Source organism: Salvelinus namaycush, chromosome 33 (genome assembly GCF_016432855.1).
Source record: "Salvelinus namaycush isolate Seneca chromosome 33, SaNama_1.0, whole genome shotgun sequence".
NCBI lineage: Eukaryota > Metazoa > Chordata > Actinopteri > Salmoniformes > Salmonidae > Salvelinus > Salvelinus namaycush.
The window spans coordinates 19,316,376-19,332,690 of NC_052339.1; the positions used below are offsets into that span (position 1 = coordinate 19,316,376).

General features: G+C 42.9%; 1 protein-coding gene across 2 annotated transcripts in view; it reads right to left on the reverse strand.

The window, feature by feature from the left end:
- Positions 1–2,379: 2,379 nt before the first annotated feature.
- Positions 2,380–16,315, reverse strand: part of LOC120028000 (methionine synthase reductase-like) — a 42,068-nt gene continuing 28,132 nt past the window's right edge. For both annotated transcript variants that reach the window (XM_038973110.1, XM_038973109.1), the window contains exons 13-15: positions 15,687–15,779; positions 3,101–3,286; positions 2,380–2,980 (exon numbers count right to left, since the gene is read on the reverse strand). In XM_038973110.1, the coding sequence (XP_038829038.1) occupies positions 2,836–2,980; positions 3,101–3,286; positions 15,687–15,779 (424 nt within the window). In that variant the 3' untranslated portion in view covers positions 2,380–2,835. The remainder of the gene's footprint in view (positions 2,981–3,100; positions 3,287–15,686; positions 15,780–16,315) is intronic.

Genomic DNA, 16,315 nt, shown 5'->3' on the forward strand with positions numbered 1-16,315 from the left:
AAATGATGGAGCAGACCACAGAGTAGACAACATTTCTCCATGCATTTCAGTCTGAGAACTGAGTGTGTCCTCAGTCCTAGAAGTTTAAAGGTCCAGTGCAGTCAAATACATGATTTACCTGTGTTTTATATATATTTCCACACTATGAGGTTGGAATAATACTGTGAAATTGTGAAAATTATAACAATGCCCTTTTAGTGTAAGAGCTGTTTGAAAAGACTGCCTGAGTTTTGGCTTTCCATGGTGACATCACCATGCGGTAAATTAGTTAATAGACCAATAAAAGAGTTCCAAACCTCTCTTCCAATAACAGGTTTTATTTGTGTAATTTTTCTCCACTTAGACTACTCCCATACAGTACTAACAAAATTCTTGCTCGAGAAATTGCCCTTTGCAAAGCTTTTTAGTTTTTTACCAGTTTATTCAAAACTATCACAGCGCTTAATGGTTACCCAGAAATTATTTGATATTGAGATAAAAACGGCTACATTGGACCTTTACGGGCATAAGGCCAGGGGATGAGCATCAGAAGATAACTGCAGGCCTCAATCACCAAATCAATGGGAAAGATTGGCACTCTAACATTCAATATCCCCCATCTGCACCCACTGTATTGGTTTGAAGTTTGTTTGTACGGTAACACATTTCTTGTACCCCCGAACAACCTGAGAACCCAACTACATCCCCCACGCTACTTCACTCTCCACTTCCACCTAATGAGTCATTACCTTCCATATACATATTTCTGCTTCATTTACGCCATTCTTAACTACACAGATCTATCATAGCATTATCCTCCAGTCCTCACTAGCACCTAGCTCTCTCTGTCTGATTTATTTCGATTACCTCTTTGCGTCTCGCCTCTCACTGCAGACGGAAAAGGCACCTTGAACCTTTTTAATTAAGAAACTGTAATTTAAAACTTCATCAGTCCTTACTGCGCGGTGGCCATGACGGGGCCGGAGGATCCGCGGGGCTCTCTGTCTTCAGACGAGAGGGTCATTTTTCAGGTGGGGGTGAAAGGATGCGAATAGGCTAGGTAAATAAGGAGTGGGCGAAGAGTGATGTGCCTTCCCCAAAAAGCCACTCAGCAGCGACGATGTTCAGGGGGTGTTGCTTTGTCAAAGACGAGGCCAAACTTGATTAAAGTTTCCCCTCTTGTTTATTACACACTGGGTGAGCTTGGCGCCATTAATCAAGCTTAAGCATGTGTATGTGTTGTGTGTGTTCGTCAAGCATGCGTGTGGAGAAGAGCCTGAACCCTACTTCCTTCTCTCACTAAAACAACAAAACTTTTCTCACCTTTTAGCAGACATCTAAGCGATTGCTTAACTTCTCTTTTGTCCTTTAGCAGGGGATGATAAATTGTTCTCTAGCTACCAAGGCCTACTGATTTTTGCCCCCCCCCCCCCCCCCCAATTTTTTATTTATTTCAGCCTTGGGTTAAGAATGATAGCTGCATGATAACGTTTGTGGATTGTGGATCAATGAAAAGACCATTCATCACGTTCAATACCCAACTCCTTTCCACCTTATTCAGTGACGTTTAGAAAACAGCCTTGGTTACTTGCAGCCTGCAATTCCTCCCTGACACAGCCTGGATGCCAGCTTGTCTCTGCTTCAACCAAATCTTTTGTCCAAAGACATTTTGTGCATGAAAATACAAATTACCTCTCATCACTGTTTAGTGACGTCTATACAGTACGATGACCTCGGTGACTCATAACCTGTCTCATTCCATATGACCCTCGGGTCTCATGTTGTCATGGCAACAAAAGGAGTTGGCTAAAGCAGACAGTGAGACAGGCATCCAGGCTGCAGGGACAACGGTTTCAAACCACCACTACTGATTTGATGATCCTCTGACAAAGTGGAGCAGCAGGAGAAAGTGGCCGAGACTTATTGATAACGTCCAATCCGCTCTGGTATTCATTGGACTGTGTTTAAAATTCCTCCAATTTGTCCAGTCCGTAACACAATTCTCCACCCCGGTTCAACCTCATGGACAGGCCTATACTTTCCTCTGACAGACAAGCAGAAGTTGATTTGTTTACTTGGCGAAGCTTTATTGAGTGTGATGATGTCATCCATTCTCATACAAAGCCCCAGCCCAGTCTAGCCCAGCTGTGGAGACTGTCAACATCTTTTCCCTCTCCCATCCTGACGAGAGGCCTGCTGATATAAAAAGACTAGCAGTGTCTGAAGATGTAATTCTGAGAAGTCTCTCTAGGGTACGGTGGAAGGCCCATAGCGAAAATCCTTCAATTAACTAACCGCCGACTACAGCTTCATCTAGTGAGGAAAGTCACCTTCAACAATTGAATTATTCTCAAATTAAAACACAATCATCCCATATCAATCAAAATGCATTACCTTTGATCGTTATCTCTGAATGGGTTTAATCTCGTCTTGTACGCGTGCCAAGATAAGTTTCACCCACCATATCACTCATTATCATCATACAGTGAGCATAAGAAATACATCAGAGACCTTTAAACCTTTTCAAGCAAACACACCTTTTGTATTTTGGACACATTTTTGCACACAGCAAAAAAAGTATTGGAAGACAAGAATGTGAAGTAGGATGAGGAGTAAGCTGAACAGGCAGTGTGTTAGTCTTGCATAATTCCACTATAAAACAACTACAGTACTTGAAACTCAATCTTCTATGGTCAGTTTATGAAGTTTATGGTCAGGTGCTATGAGGCAAGAGGAACAACATGTAACCCAATCCATATGGTCAGTTTGTGTTGCTTAAAAGAAATGAAAGGCCCACTAAAATTATATATGGATCTTTTCGGTCTGTGACATAAGATATGTTGAAGATTCATTCACTCAGCACCATATGTCCTGTAAATAGTGTTTCTCCTCCCTGAGTCCAGCCAATCTCTTCATGGCATCTAGTTTATCCAGCTGAAGCTCTGCTGATACCATCTCTATCAGGGTTTCGTTCACGTCTTTAGCCATGTTCTTAGCATCACTGTGGGAGCAAAGTAATTAAGTCAGTAAATCCAGATCCACAGCCACTAAAATAATGAACCAGACCATTCCATGGTTTTCCTATTAACATCTTCATCACCACCATCAAAGCTAAGCTCACCCGCAGACGTAGAGGTATCCATTCTCCTTGAGGAGGAGGTTGATGATGTCTTTGGCATGGAGGAGCAGGTTGTGTTGGACGTATCTAGGTCCTGTCTTGGTCTCTGTCCCCATCTGAGTGTCTCGCGAGAAACACACTTTCAGATGGGTCAGGGTTCCTTTACCCACAAACCCCTGCAGCTCCTCTCTGGAGGAAAAAAGAAAGAAGTGTGAGCGAGAGCAAGAAGAGAAGAAACAGGAGAAAAGAGAGAGAGAGAGAAAGAGGAGAGAGCAAGAGAACAGAGAAGAATAAGAGAAGCGCAAGAGGAGAAGAAAGAGAGAGTTAGTTCAGGGCATGAAAACAGTTTTCATTTCCAAAATAGACAAAAAACAGTCAAGCTCAATAAAGTTCCATCCCAGCCGTGTGTACAAGCCTACGTATAAAAACCACAGGCCACCGATACGTCTTATTTAATGGAAGATAAATGGTCAAATATGGATTTCATAAGCAAGGTCGAGGCCCTCTTATAAGCATATTTTTAGAATCAATCCACCTATCCTTGCCACAACACTGTGTGTGTTCCATCTCAATATGTTTTTTAATAGGGCCTTGGGTAGGTAGCAACAGTAAGGTCTACTGAGTTTTCTGAGCCGGTGAAGAACCTTAGCAAGGTTGAGAGGATAGAGAGTAGACAGACAGGCAGACTGGACAACATATGTGGTCTGGTTAAAGGAACTCTGGTGAAGATCATTTTGCAGTAGCCAGGAGACTTTTAAAAGCTACTTTTAATAAAATAAGGAGACCATGACTAGAATGAGTAAAAATGCAGTAAATACTGCAGGAGAGTAGAGCAAAGGAGATGTATTGTTGTTATTTTCCATTTAGCTCGTTCCTTCTTTCTCGTTCACCTTCATTGGGTTAAATGTTATGTGTTGTTGCTGCAACAACCCCATTACCATGTTAATCTGGATGACTCATTACAAACAATTATTTTTTTTTTTTATTGTTTTACCTCTGACAGCCCTGCAACTAAATCCCTAGATTACCAAGTATGTTAAACGCAAGAACAGGGTTCTTTAACTGGCGGCCCGCTAGCTGAATTTGGCCCGCGATGGTTTTATTTGGCGCCCAAAGTTTTCTGAGCAAAAAAAGGAGAGATTTTTGGGGGGGAATTTTCATTGTTGGACATTAAAAAAAAAAGTTAGAACACCAGGAAATCAGCTCCAAGTGATTTTAATTTTGGAAATTTGTTCTCAAGTATTTCCCATGCATAATAGAGAGATGTGATCATATCCAAATGTAAGCAAGGTTTGAAATTATAAAGTTTTAGTCAAATATTATATCTGTTTGGGCTTCTTGGTGTCAATTTGCAGTCTACAAATTATTTGTAATTATGTATCAGCCCCTTGACCATCCGCTCAAGAAAAAAATCATCCCGAGGGTGAATCTAGTTGATAATTCCTGCACTAGAATAACAAGAGAAAAAACAGGAGAGGGAAGAAAAAAAGAGAAAGAAGAGGGCGTGTGTCCTAGACGGCCCCGTGTGTCACCTAAGGTATCAACTGAGCAGTGATGAGGGTTCACTTCCTGGTTTTCAAATAAAAACAATGAACACTGACCTTTTAACGTGAGGCATTGACTAACAGAAAAGTCTAGGGGGGAAAGCATGACAACATATTCTCTGCAGATATACAGTCAGGTCCAAAATGATTGGAACCCTTCATAAAGATGAGCAAAAAATGACTGCATAAAATACAAATACTGAGCTATATTGTATGCCCCCCCAAAATTGGGAATTTATATTATTTTATACAAATACAATTGCTCAGAGAAAGATTTTGTTTAACAAGTAAAAAATCTAAAGAAAGATGGGTGTAAAAATTGTTGCCACCCGTTTTCAATACTCCGGCACCCTACCCTTGCGAGGATAACTGAGTCTATTTCTAAAATTTTATACGAGATTAGAGAACACATTGAAAGGGATCTTTGACCATTCCTCCATACAGAATCTTTCTAGATCCTTGATATCCTTTGTTCTGCGCTTATGGACTGCCCTTTTCAATTCAAATCACAGGTTTTCAATGGGTTTCATGTCCGGAGACAGACATTGCAAAATGTGGACTTAGTGATCAATTAACAATTTCTTTGTGGATGTTGTGTGCCTGGGGTTATTGTCTTGCTGGAAGATCCACTTGCTGCAAAGTTTTAGCCTCCTGGTAGAAGCAACCAGGTTTTTGGCTAAAAAGGTCCTGGTACTTGGTAAAGTTCATTTTACAGTAGATATGAGGTTATTTTCTGCATATCCATCCTTCTTTCAATGCTAAACCCACTACTGGTGTGCATGGCCAAAGAGTTCCATTTTCATGTCATCTGAACATACCACCGTTTCCAATCCAATTTAGCAAACCTCCAGGAGTTTACATTTGCTTGTTGCTCTCAACATAGGGTTTTTTCTGGCAACCCTATTAGCATGGAGGTGATGTCTAATTGTTGATCTGAAGATATGACCAAGTTCTGTAATTCTCCAACTTTGGCCATTATAATTTACTTTGTCTCACAAAATATCTTCCTCCTTGGGCGTGGGGACAAGATCCACATGGGTCCAATACCAGGAAAGTCTACCACTGTTCCATATTTGATGACAAAGATTTGACATGCGGATTATCTCATTTTTATACCCCAGTGAAACAGGAAGCCATGGAAGGTCACAATACAGTTTATTATACTGAGGTCAACTTAAAAAAGTAGAATGTTAATGGAGATTTAATTGTTTGTTTATATTTATAAGAATCTTTAGGGGTGCCAATCATTTTGACAACTATCTTTTTGAGAAAATAAGTACTTGTTATACAAAATCTCTTTCTCTGAGCAATTGTATTAGTATAACATATAATTTCCTCCTTTTTTTAGCATACAATATAGCTCAGTATTTGTATTTATTTTATATAGTCTTTTTTTGCTCATCTTTATCAGGGGTGCCAACAGTTTTTGGACCTGACTGTATAAGACTTTCATGAGAGACATACAGCATTGCCATTTCCAATTCCTCCCTCTCTCTCTCCTTACCCCTCTATTCTGTTGAATGTCAGGCAATATCATGCAACTTTAATTTCTGTTTGAACGGTTAACATCCTGGTACCAGGGGTCCCACCCACACCCCACTGTGCCATGCTCTTCTCATTGGCCTCAGTCAAACCCTGGTGTGTATTGACAGAGAAAACAGCCCTGGTCCGGTTGTGGGACTCTGGCCCTTAATGGCCCTGAACAAGAGCCCAGTAACCCCATTTCCCTCAGCAGTGAAATCACAATCCATGAAGAGGGAGGGAGTGTACGAGGAGGGAACGAGAGAGGGGGGGTGGGAGGGAAAGGGAGAAAATGAGTGCAAACTGCAGGGGGTCCGAGTGTCTGGTTGCGCGTAACAGACTGGAGGTCAGATTGGTGTCAACCTCTAACACAGATGTTAAATGTTGGGGTTGATTAGGCTGATCCCAGAGCCTGTTTGCTTTTAAAAGAACATTCTGGAATGAACTTTACTCTATAATGTCACACCGAAGATGTCAGGGTTTAGCCTAGGAACACAGGATATATTTAGCATCAAAGGGAACACTTCATTTTTTCTATCAGTTCACATTTCAGACCCCCACTGATGGCTAGTCGGGTTAGGTCAATAAGAGTAATAATAATATTAATAATAAAGAACAATGTGAAACATTGCAGGCTGTTTTTTTTCTGGAGTAAAGATTAATATAATGATTTTATCATGCTGCAAGAGAACATGTTTGAAATATGATACTGACATGGGTCATTCACACAGTAAACATACAGTTTCATACATAACATGAATCCAAATGTGCCTTCCTATAGTGCAAGAAAAATATTGCTTACGTCTTACCAAAAATGTAGCATTTGGATTTGATTGATACAGCTGTTTCATGCTCATTAGCACATGTTAAATCGATTCAGTCTTCACGGGGGGGCCTCCATTTTGAATTGCCCCAGATAGAGAGACCCACGTTGTGAACAAACACCCATCAGCCCAGGATACCTGGCTGTGAGGATGTTTTTAACAAAGAGATAGAAGGCGATTTTTCTTTGACCTGTTCTTTCATGATTTCTGCGACCAATGCACCATTTTGTGATCTAGTCAGAAGACAGCTTTGATTGGTGCACTGACCTTCACATGGCCTTGTGTTGGTAGTGTTATGAGTCATTTGAGGAAAGCTTGGTAGATTTGCATTCTCTGTTAAGTAAGTTTGGTTTGAAATAAAAATGGTTTCAAGTCTTTGGAACTGCAATTGAATCGATTTAAAGTAAGATGGTGCCGACAGATACGGCAGGTCTGTTTCTAGCTCCTAAGCAACTTTGTAGTATTTTGTTTTTTTGTGTGTTATTTCTCACATTATTAGCCCAGAATTTTTTTTGTGTTATTACATAAATCCGTAAAGAACTTTTTGATATCAGAGCAGCGGTGACTCACCAGCATTACGACCAGGAATACGACTTTCCCGAATTGGATCCTTGTTTGTACCCACCAGGGCAATTTAACTTATTCCAGAGGCTGTTCCAAAACACCACCGGCGGGGAAGAGGTATTCTGAGTGGACTTCTAGTCCGACTCAGGAGGCGTGCACACCATGCACTGCTCCAGAGTATATTACTCGCTAACGTTCAGTCTCTGGATAATAAAGTAGACGAGCTCAGGGCGAGGATCTCCTTCCAGAAAGACATCAGGGATTGTAACATACTCTGTTTCACGGAAACATGGCTCTCTCGGGATATACTGTCCCCATCTATACAGCCATCTGGGTTCTCAGTACATCGCGCAGACAGGAATAAAGAACTCTCCGGGAAGAAGAAAGGCGGGGGTGTATGTTTCATGATTAACTACTCATGGTGTGATTATAATAACACACAGAAACTCAAAACTAGACAAGGAACTAGAATACCTCAATCAAATGCCAACCGTATTACCTCCCAAGATAATTATCTTTGGTTATAGTCACAGTACAGAGACAAAGTGGAGTTGCAATTCAACAGTTCAGTCATGAGACGTAAGTGGCAGGGTCTACAGACAATCACGGACTAAAAAGGGAAAACCAGCCACGTGCCGGACACCGACGTCTTGCTTCCAGACAAGCTAAACACCTTCTTCGCCCGCTTTGAGGATAACACAGTGCCACTGACGCGGCCCGCTACCAAAGACTGTGGGCTCTCCTTCCCTGAGGCCGACGTGAGTAAGACATTTAAAACGTGTTAACCCTCGCAAGGTTGCCGGCCCAGATGGCATCCCTAGCCGGATCCTCAGAGCATGCGCAGACCAGCTGGCTAGAATGTTTACGGACATATTCATTCTTTCCCTATCCCAGTCTGCTGTCCCCACTTGCTTCAAGATGTCCACCATTGTTCCTGTACCCAAGAAAGCGAAGGTAACTGAACTAAATGACTATCGCCCCATAGCACTCACTTCTGTCATCATGAAGTGCTTTGAGAGACGAGTCAAGGAGCATATCACCTCTACCATACCTGACACCCTAGACCCTCTTCAATTTGCTTACCACCCTCATAAATCCACAGACGACGCAATCGCCATTGCACTGCACACTGCCCTATCCCATCTGGACAAGAGGAATACCTCACTGACTATAGCGCAGCATTCAACACCATAGTACCCTCCAAGCTCGGGGCCCTGGGTCTGAACCTCGCACTGTGCAACTGGGTCCTGGACTTCCTAATGGACCGCCCCTAGGTGGTGAAGGTAGGAACCAACACCACCACTTCGCTGATTCTCAACACAGGGGGCCCACAAGGGTAGATGCTCTGCCCCCTCCTGTACTCCCTGTTCACCCTTGACTTCGTGGCCACACATGCCTCCAACTCAATCAACTCAATCATCAAGTTTGCATACGACACAACAGTAGTAGGCCTGATTACCAGCAATGACGAGACAGCCTACAGGGAGGAGGTGAGGGCCCTAGGAGAGTGGCGCCAGGAAAATAAACTCTCACTCAACGTCAACAAAACAAAAGGAGCCAATTGTGGACTTCAGGAAACGGATGGGGAGGGAGCATGCCCCTATCCACATCAACGGGACCAGAGTGGAGAAGGTGGAAAGCTTCAAGTTCCTCGGCGTACACATCACTGACGATCTGAAATGGTCCACCCACACAGACAGTGTGGTGAAGAAGGCTGAAGAAATTTGGTTTGGCCCCAAAGACCCACAAACTTTTACAGATGCACAATTGAGAGCATCCTGTCGGGCTGTATCACCGCCTGGTACGACAACTGCACCACCCACAACCGCAGGGCTCTCCAGAGGGTGGTGCGGTCTGTCCAACGCATCACCGGGGTCAAATGACCTGCCCTCCAGGACACTTAAAGCACCCGATGTCACAGGAAGGCCAAAAAGATCATCAAGGACATCAACCACCCGAGCCACGGCCTGTTCACTCCCCTATCATCCAGAAGGCAAGGTCAGTACAGGTGCATCAAAGCTAGAACCGAGAGACTGAAAAACAGTTTCTATCTCAAGGCCATCAGACTGTTAAACGGCCATCACTAGCAGGATTACACCCGGTTACGCAACCCTGCACCTTAGAGGCTGCTGCCCTATGTACATAGACATGGATTCACTGGTCACTTTAATAATGTTTAAATAAGGTTTACATACCTCATATGTATATACAGTATTCTATTCTTCTGTATTTGATTCAATGCCAATTACATTGCGCAATCTAATATTTATATATTTCTGAATTCAATTATTTTACTTTTAGATGTGTGTGTATTGTTGTAAATTGTTTTAGATACTACTGCACTGTTGGAGCTAGGAACACAAGCATTTCGCTACACCCACAATAAGATCTGCTAAATACAGTTGAAGTCGGAAGTTTACATACACTTAGGTTGGAGTCATTAAAACTCGTTATTCAACCACTTTACAAATTTCTTGTTAACAAACTATAGTTTTGGCAAGTCGGTTAGGACATCTACTTTGTGCATGACACAAGTAATTTTTCCAACAATTGTTTCCAGACAGATTATATCACTTATAATTCACTGTATCACAATTCCAGTGGGTCAGAAGTTTACATACACTAAGTTCACTGTGACTTTAAACAACTTGGAAAATTCCAGAAAATTATGTCATGGCTTTACATGCTTCTGATAGGCTAATTAACACTATTTGAGTCAATTGGAGGTGTATCTGTGGATGTATTTCAAGGCCTACCTTCAAACTCAGTGCCTCTTTGCTTGACATCATGGAAAAATCTAAGGAAATCAGCCAAGACCTCAGAAAAAAAAATGTAGACCTCCACAAGTCTGGTTCATCCTTGGGAGCAATTTCCAAACGCCTGAAGGTACCACGTTCATCTGTACAAACAATAGTACGCAAGTATAAACACCATGGGACCACGCAGCCGTCATACCGCTCAGGAAGGAGACGTGTTCTGTCTCCTAGAGATGAACGTACTTTGGTGCGAAAAGTGCAAATCAATCCCAGAACAACAGCAAAGGACCGTGTGAAGATGCTGGAGGAAACAGGTACAAAAGTATCTATATCCACAGTAAAACGAGTCCTATATCGACATAACCTGAAAGGCCGCTCAGCAAGGAAGCCACTGCTCCAAAACCGTTATAAAATAGCCAGACTACGGTTTGCAACTGCACATAGGGACAAAGATCGTACTTTTTGGAGAAATGTCCTCTGGTCTGATGAAACAAAAATAGAACTGTTCGGCCATAATGACCATCGTTATGTTTGGAGAAAAAAGGGGGAGGCTTGCAAGCCAAAGAACACCATCCCAACCGTGAAGCACGGGGGTGGCAGCATCATGTTGTGGGGGTGATTTACTGCAGGAAGGACTGGTGTACTTCACAAAATAGATGAGGATGGAAAATTATGTGGATATATTGAAGCAACATCTCAAGACATCAGTCAGGAAGTTAAAGCTTGGTCGCAAATGGGTCTTCCAAATGAACAATGACCCCAAGCATACTTCCAACTGAAACTGAACTTATAAAGCGTGTGCGAGCAAGGAGGCCTACAAACCTGACTCAGTTACACCAGCTCTGTCAGGAGGAATGGGACAAAATTCACCCAACTTATTGTGGGAAGCTTGTGGATGGCTACCTGAAACGTTTGACCCAAGTTAAACAATTTTAAGGCAATGCTACCAAATACTAATTGAGTGTATGTAAACTTCTGACCCACTGGAAATGTAATGAAAGAAATAAAAGCTGAAATAAATCCTTCTCTCTACTATTATTCTGACTATTCACATTCTTAAAATAAAGTGGTGATCCTAACTGACCTAAGACAGGGAATTTTTACTTGGATTAAATGTCAGGAATTGTGAAAAACTGAGTTGAAATGTATTTGGCTAAGGTGTATGTAAACTTCCGACTTCAACTGTACAGTGGGGCAAAAAAGTATTTAGTCAGCCACCAATTGTGCAAGTTCTCCCACTTAAAAAGATGAGAGAGGCCTGTAATTTTCATCATAGGTACACTTCAACTATGACAGACAAAATGAGAAAAAGAATCCAGAAAATCACATTGTAGGATTTTTAATGAATTTATTTGCAAATTATGGTGGAAAATAAGTATTTGGTCACCTACAAAAGTTTCTCAATACTTTGTTATATACCCTTTGTTGGCAATGACAGAGGTCAAACGTTTTCTGTAAGTCTTCACAAGGTTTTCACACACTGTTGCTGGTATTTTGGCCCATTCCTCCATGCAGATCTCCTCTAGAGCAGTGATGTTTTGGGGCTGTTGCTGGGCAACACGGACTTTCAACTCCCTCCAAAGATTTTCTATGGGGTTGAGATCTGGAGACTGGCTAGGCCACTCCAGGACCTTGAAATGCTTCTTACGAAGCCACTCCTTCGTTGCCCGGGCGGTGTGTTTGGGATCATTGTCATGCTGAAAGACCCAGCCACGTTTCATCTTCAATGCCCTTGCTGATGGAAGGAGGTTTTCACTCAAAATCTCACGATACATGGCCCCATTCATTCTTTCCTTTACACGGATCAGTCTTCCTGGTCCCTTTGCAGAAAAACAGCCCCAAAGCATGATGTTTCCACCCCCATGCTTCACAGTAGGTATGGTGTTCTTTGGATGCAACTCAGCATTCTTTGTCCTCCAAACACGACGAGTTGAGTTTTTACCAAAAAGTTCTATTTTGGTTTCATCTGACCATATGACATTCTCCCGATCTTCTTCTGGATCATCCAAATGCTCTCTAGCAAACTTCAGACGGGCCTGGACATGTACTGGCTTAAGCAGGGGGACACGTCTGGCACTGCAGGATTTGAGTCCCTGGCGGCGTAGTGTGTTACTGATGGTAGGCTTTGTTACTTTGGTCCCAGCTCTCTGCAGGTCATTCACTAGGTCCCCCCGTGTGGTTCTGGGATTTTTGCTCACCGTTCTTGTGATCATTTTGACCCCACGGGGTGAGATCTTGCGTGGAGCCCCAGATCGAGGGAGATTATCAGTGGTCTTGTATGTCTTCCATTTCCTAATAATTGCTCCCACAGTTGATTTCTTCAAACCAAGCTGCTTACCTATTGCAGATTCAGTCTTCCCAGCCTGGTGCAGGTCTACAATTTTGTTTCTGGTGTCCTTTGACAGCTCTTTGGTCTTGGCCATAGTGGAGTTTGGAGTGTGACTGTTTGAGGTTGTGGACAGGTGTCTTTTATACTGATAACAAGTTCAAACAGGTGCCATTAATACAGGTAACGAGTGGAGGACAGAGGAGCCTCTTAAAGAAGAAGTTACAGGTCTGTGAGAGCCAGAAATCTTGCTTGTTTGTAGGTGACCAAATACTTATTTTCCACCATAATTTGCAAATAAATTCATAAAAAATCCTACAATGTGATTTTCTGGATTTTTTTTCCTCATTTTGTCTGTCATAGTTGAAGTGTACCTATGATAAAAATTACAGGCCTCTCTCATCTTTTTAAGTGGGAGAACTTGCACAATTGGTGGCTGACTAAATACTTTTTTGCCCCACTGTATGTGACCAATAAAATTGTATTTGATCTAGTGTCATATCTACTGTATTTCTCTTTATGGGTGTGTGAGCTTTGTAACACTACAGTGTAAAATATACCCTCCATCCAACGATATGCCCCATCCCAGCTAAAAGCTCCCCCGTCCCTGTGTACGTACCAGTGTTGCTCAGTAGCCCATACAGTAGGGGTCTGGAACAGGCGGCCCGTGGGGCAAAACTGGCCCGTGAGTGATTTATTTTGGCCCACCAACGTATTTAGTAAAAAAAATATATATATTTAAATATATATATATATATATATATATATATATATATATATATACACACTGCTCAAAAAAATAAAGGGAACACGTAAACAACACAATGTAACTCCAAGTCAATCACACTTCTGTGAAATCAAACTGTCCACTTAGGAAGCAACACTGATTGACAATAAATTTCACATGCTGTTGTGCAAATGGAATAGACAAAAGGTGGAAATTATAGGCAATTAGCAAGACACCCCCAATAAAGGAGTGGTTCTGCAGGTGGTGACCACAGACCACTTCTCAGTTCCTATGCTTCCTGGCTGATGTTTTGGTCACTTTTGAATGCTGGCGGTGCTTTCACTCTAGTGGTAGCATGAGACGGAGTCTACAACCCACACAAGTGGCTCAGGTAGTGCAGCTCATCCAGGATGGCACATCAATGCGAGCTGTGGCAAGAAGGTTTGCTGTGTCTGTCAGCGTAGTGTCCAGATCATGGAGGCGCTACCAGGAGACAGGCCAGTACATCAGGAGACGTGGAGGAGGCCGTAGGAGGGCAACAACCCAGCAGCAGGACCGCTACCTCCGCCTTTGTGCAAGGAGGATTAGGAGGAGCACTGCCAGAGCCCTGCAAAATGACCTCCAGCAGGCCACAAATGTGCATGTGTCTGCTCAAACGGTCAGAAACAGACTCCATGAGGGTGGTATGAGGGCCCGACGTCCACAGGTGGGGGTTGTGCTTACAGCCCAACACCGTGCAGGACGTTTGGCATTTGCCAGAGAACAGCAAGATCGGCAAATTCGCCACTGGCACCCTGTGCTCTTCACAGATGAAAGCAGGTTCACACGCACATGTGACAGACGTGACAGAGTCTGGAGACGCCGTGGAGAACGTTCTGCTGCCTGCAACATCCTCCAGCATGACCTGTTTGGCGGTGGGTCAGTCATGGTGTGGGGTGGCATTTCTTTGTGGGGCCGCACAGCCCTCCATGTGCTCGCCAGAGGTAGCCTGACTGCCATTAGGTACCGAGATGAGATCCTCAGACCCCTTGTGAGACCATATGCTGGTGCGGTTGGCCCTGGGTTCTTTCTAATGCAAGACAATGCTAGACCTCATGTGGCTGTGTGTCAGCAGTTCCTGCAAGAGGAAGGCATTGATGCTATGGACTGGCCCGCCCGTTCCCCAGACCTGAATCCAATTGAGCACATCTGGGACAACATGTCTCGCTCCATCCACCAACGCCACGTTAAACCACAGACTGTCCAGGAGTTGGCGGATGCTTTAGTCCAGGTCTGGGAGGAGATCCCTCAGGAGACCATCCGCCACCTCATCAGGAGCATGCCCAGGCGTTGTAGGGAGGTCATACAGGCACGTGGAGGCAACACACACTACTGAGCCTCATTTTGACTTGTTTTAAGGACATTACATCAAAGTTGGATCAGCCTGTAGTGTGGTTTTCCACTTTAATTTTGAGTGTGACTCCAAATCCAGACCTCCATGGGTTGATAAATTTGATTTCCATTGATAATTTTTGTGTGATTTTGTAGTCAGCACATTCAACTATGTATAGAAAAAAGTATTTAATAAGAATGTTTCATTCATTCAGATCTAGGATGTGTTATTTTAGTGTTCCCTTTATTTTTTTGAGCAGTGTATATATTTATTTGTGGGGGATTTTAGTTTTGGGTAAAAAAAATACTGTAAAAAATTCAGCAAAAAAAATGTTTAATTTAGGAAATCTGTTGAAAAGTATTCCCACAAATAAAAAAAGAGACATAAACGATAGTGTCTCAATGTAATCAAGGTATGATTTGAAAATACAATCTCTTATTGGGCTTAGTTGGTTAATTCGCAATGTACAAATTATTCTAATTATGTCCGGGCCCCCCGACCATCCGCTCCGACAAAAATCGTTCCGAGGGTGAATCTAGTTGCCTATCCCTGCCATACAGTGTAGTTCTAGTGAGACATACTGTGTCTCTGTGGTCCTATGTGGCAGCCAGACCATAATCCTGTCATATGAAGTTTAAAGTCTTGTCCTTCAAGGTCCAATCTCACCGCCTTCTCTATCATGCCACAGCCGTCAAGGACACAGAGGAAGTGACACGTTCCATGGAACCACGCTGTCACAGAACAGCCTCACTCAGACAGTTTGTTTACATGATGATCTGCACTCTGATTGTAGGAAAAGTCCAAGGTCACCAAGGTGGGTGCTAAACTTTGGGGATGCATGGGTGCGTCCGAAATGGGATCACACTCCTTATATAGTGCACTACTTTTGACCAGCGCCCATAGGGAATAGGGTGCCATTTGGGAAAGACCCAACATTTGTCAGAATGACACTCACCTAAACAGGAAGTCTCGATCTCTCTGGCGACAACCGAAGAACAGCCAGGTCTCACCAAACTCCGCCTCCGAATTTTCCTCCCTCTCCTTCTCCCTGAAAGACAAAAAAGGAGAAAATAAATAAATACACAAGAGAGCTCAAAGCCCAATCAATAAAAACACAGAGAGAGAAGACGGGACAGTCCTTGCTCACAACAGAGGTTAAATGGAGCAGTGACTCTGCTGTATCTATCTCTCTACAACACCAATAGAGTAGAGTGCCACAATTACCTAATGCATGGATGGGAATGACACAGTACAGAGGGGACACGAAAAGTACACGCTAAAAAAAAGATGGATCACACTCCACAATGCATGAAAATGACAACAAGAACTTGAGTAGGCCGGCGTCCGTATGTGTCAATGTTATCCAATAGTACATAGAGTATCCAGCCAAATACAAAAAAAAAATTGCCAGCCAGGTGACTACATTTTCTGCCTAAGGAGCTCGATTTTGGTGTCACCTGGTACAATTAATGGCTTGATTCCATCCAAAACACAGTGAAATTATTGAATCCTTTATTGAGTTTACCTCACAGATTGGAACAATTTGATGCAGTATTGTGTAGGACGACATGACTTTACAATTTA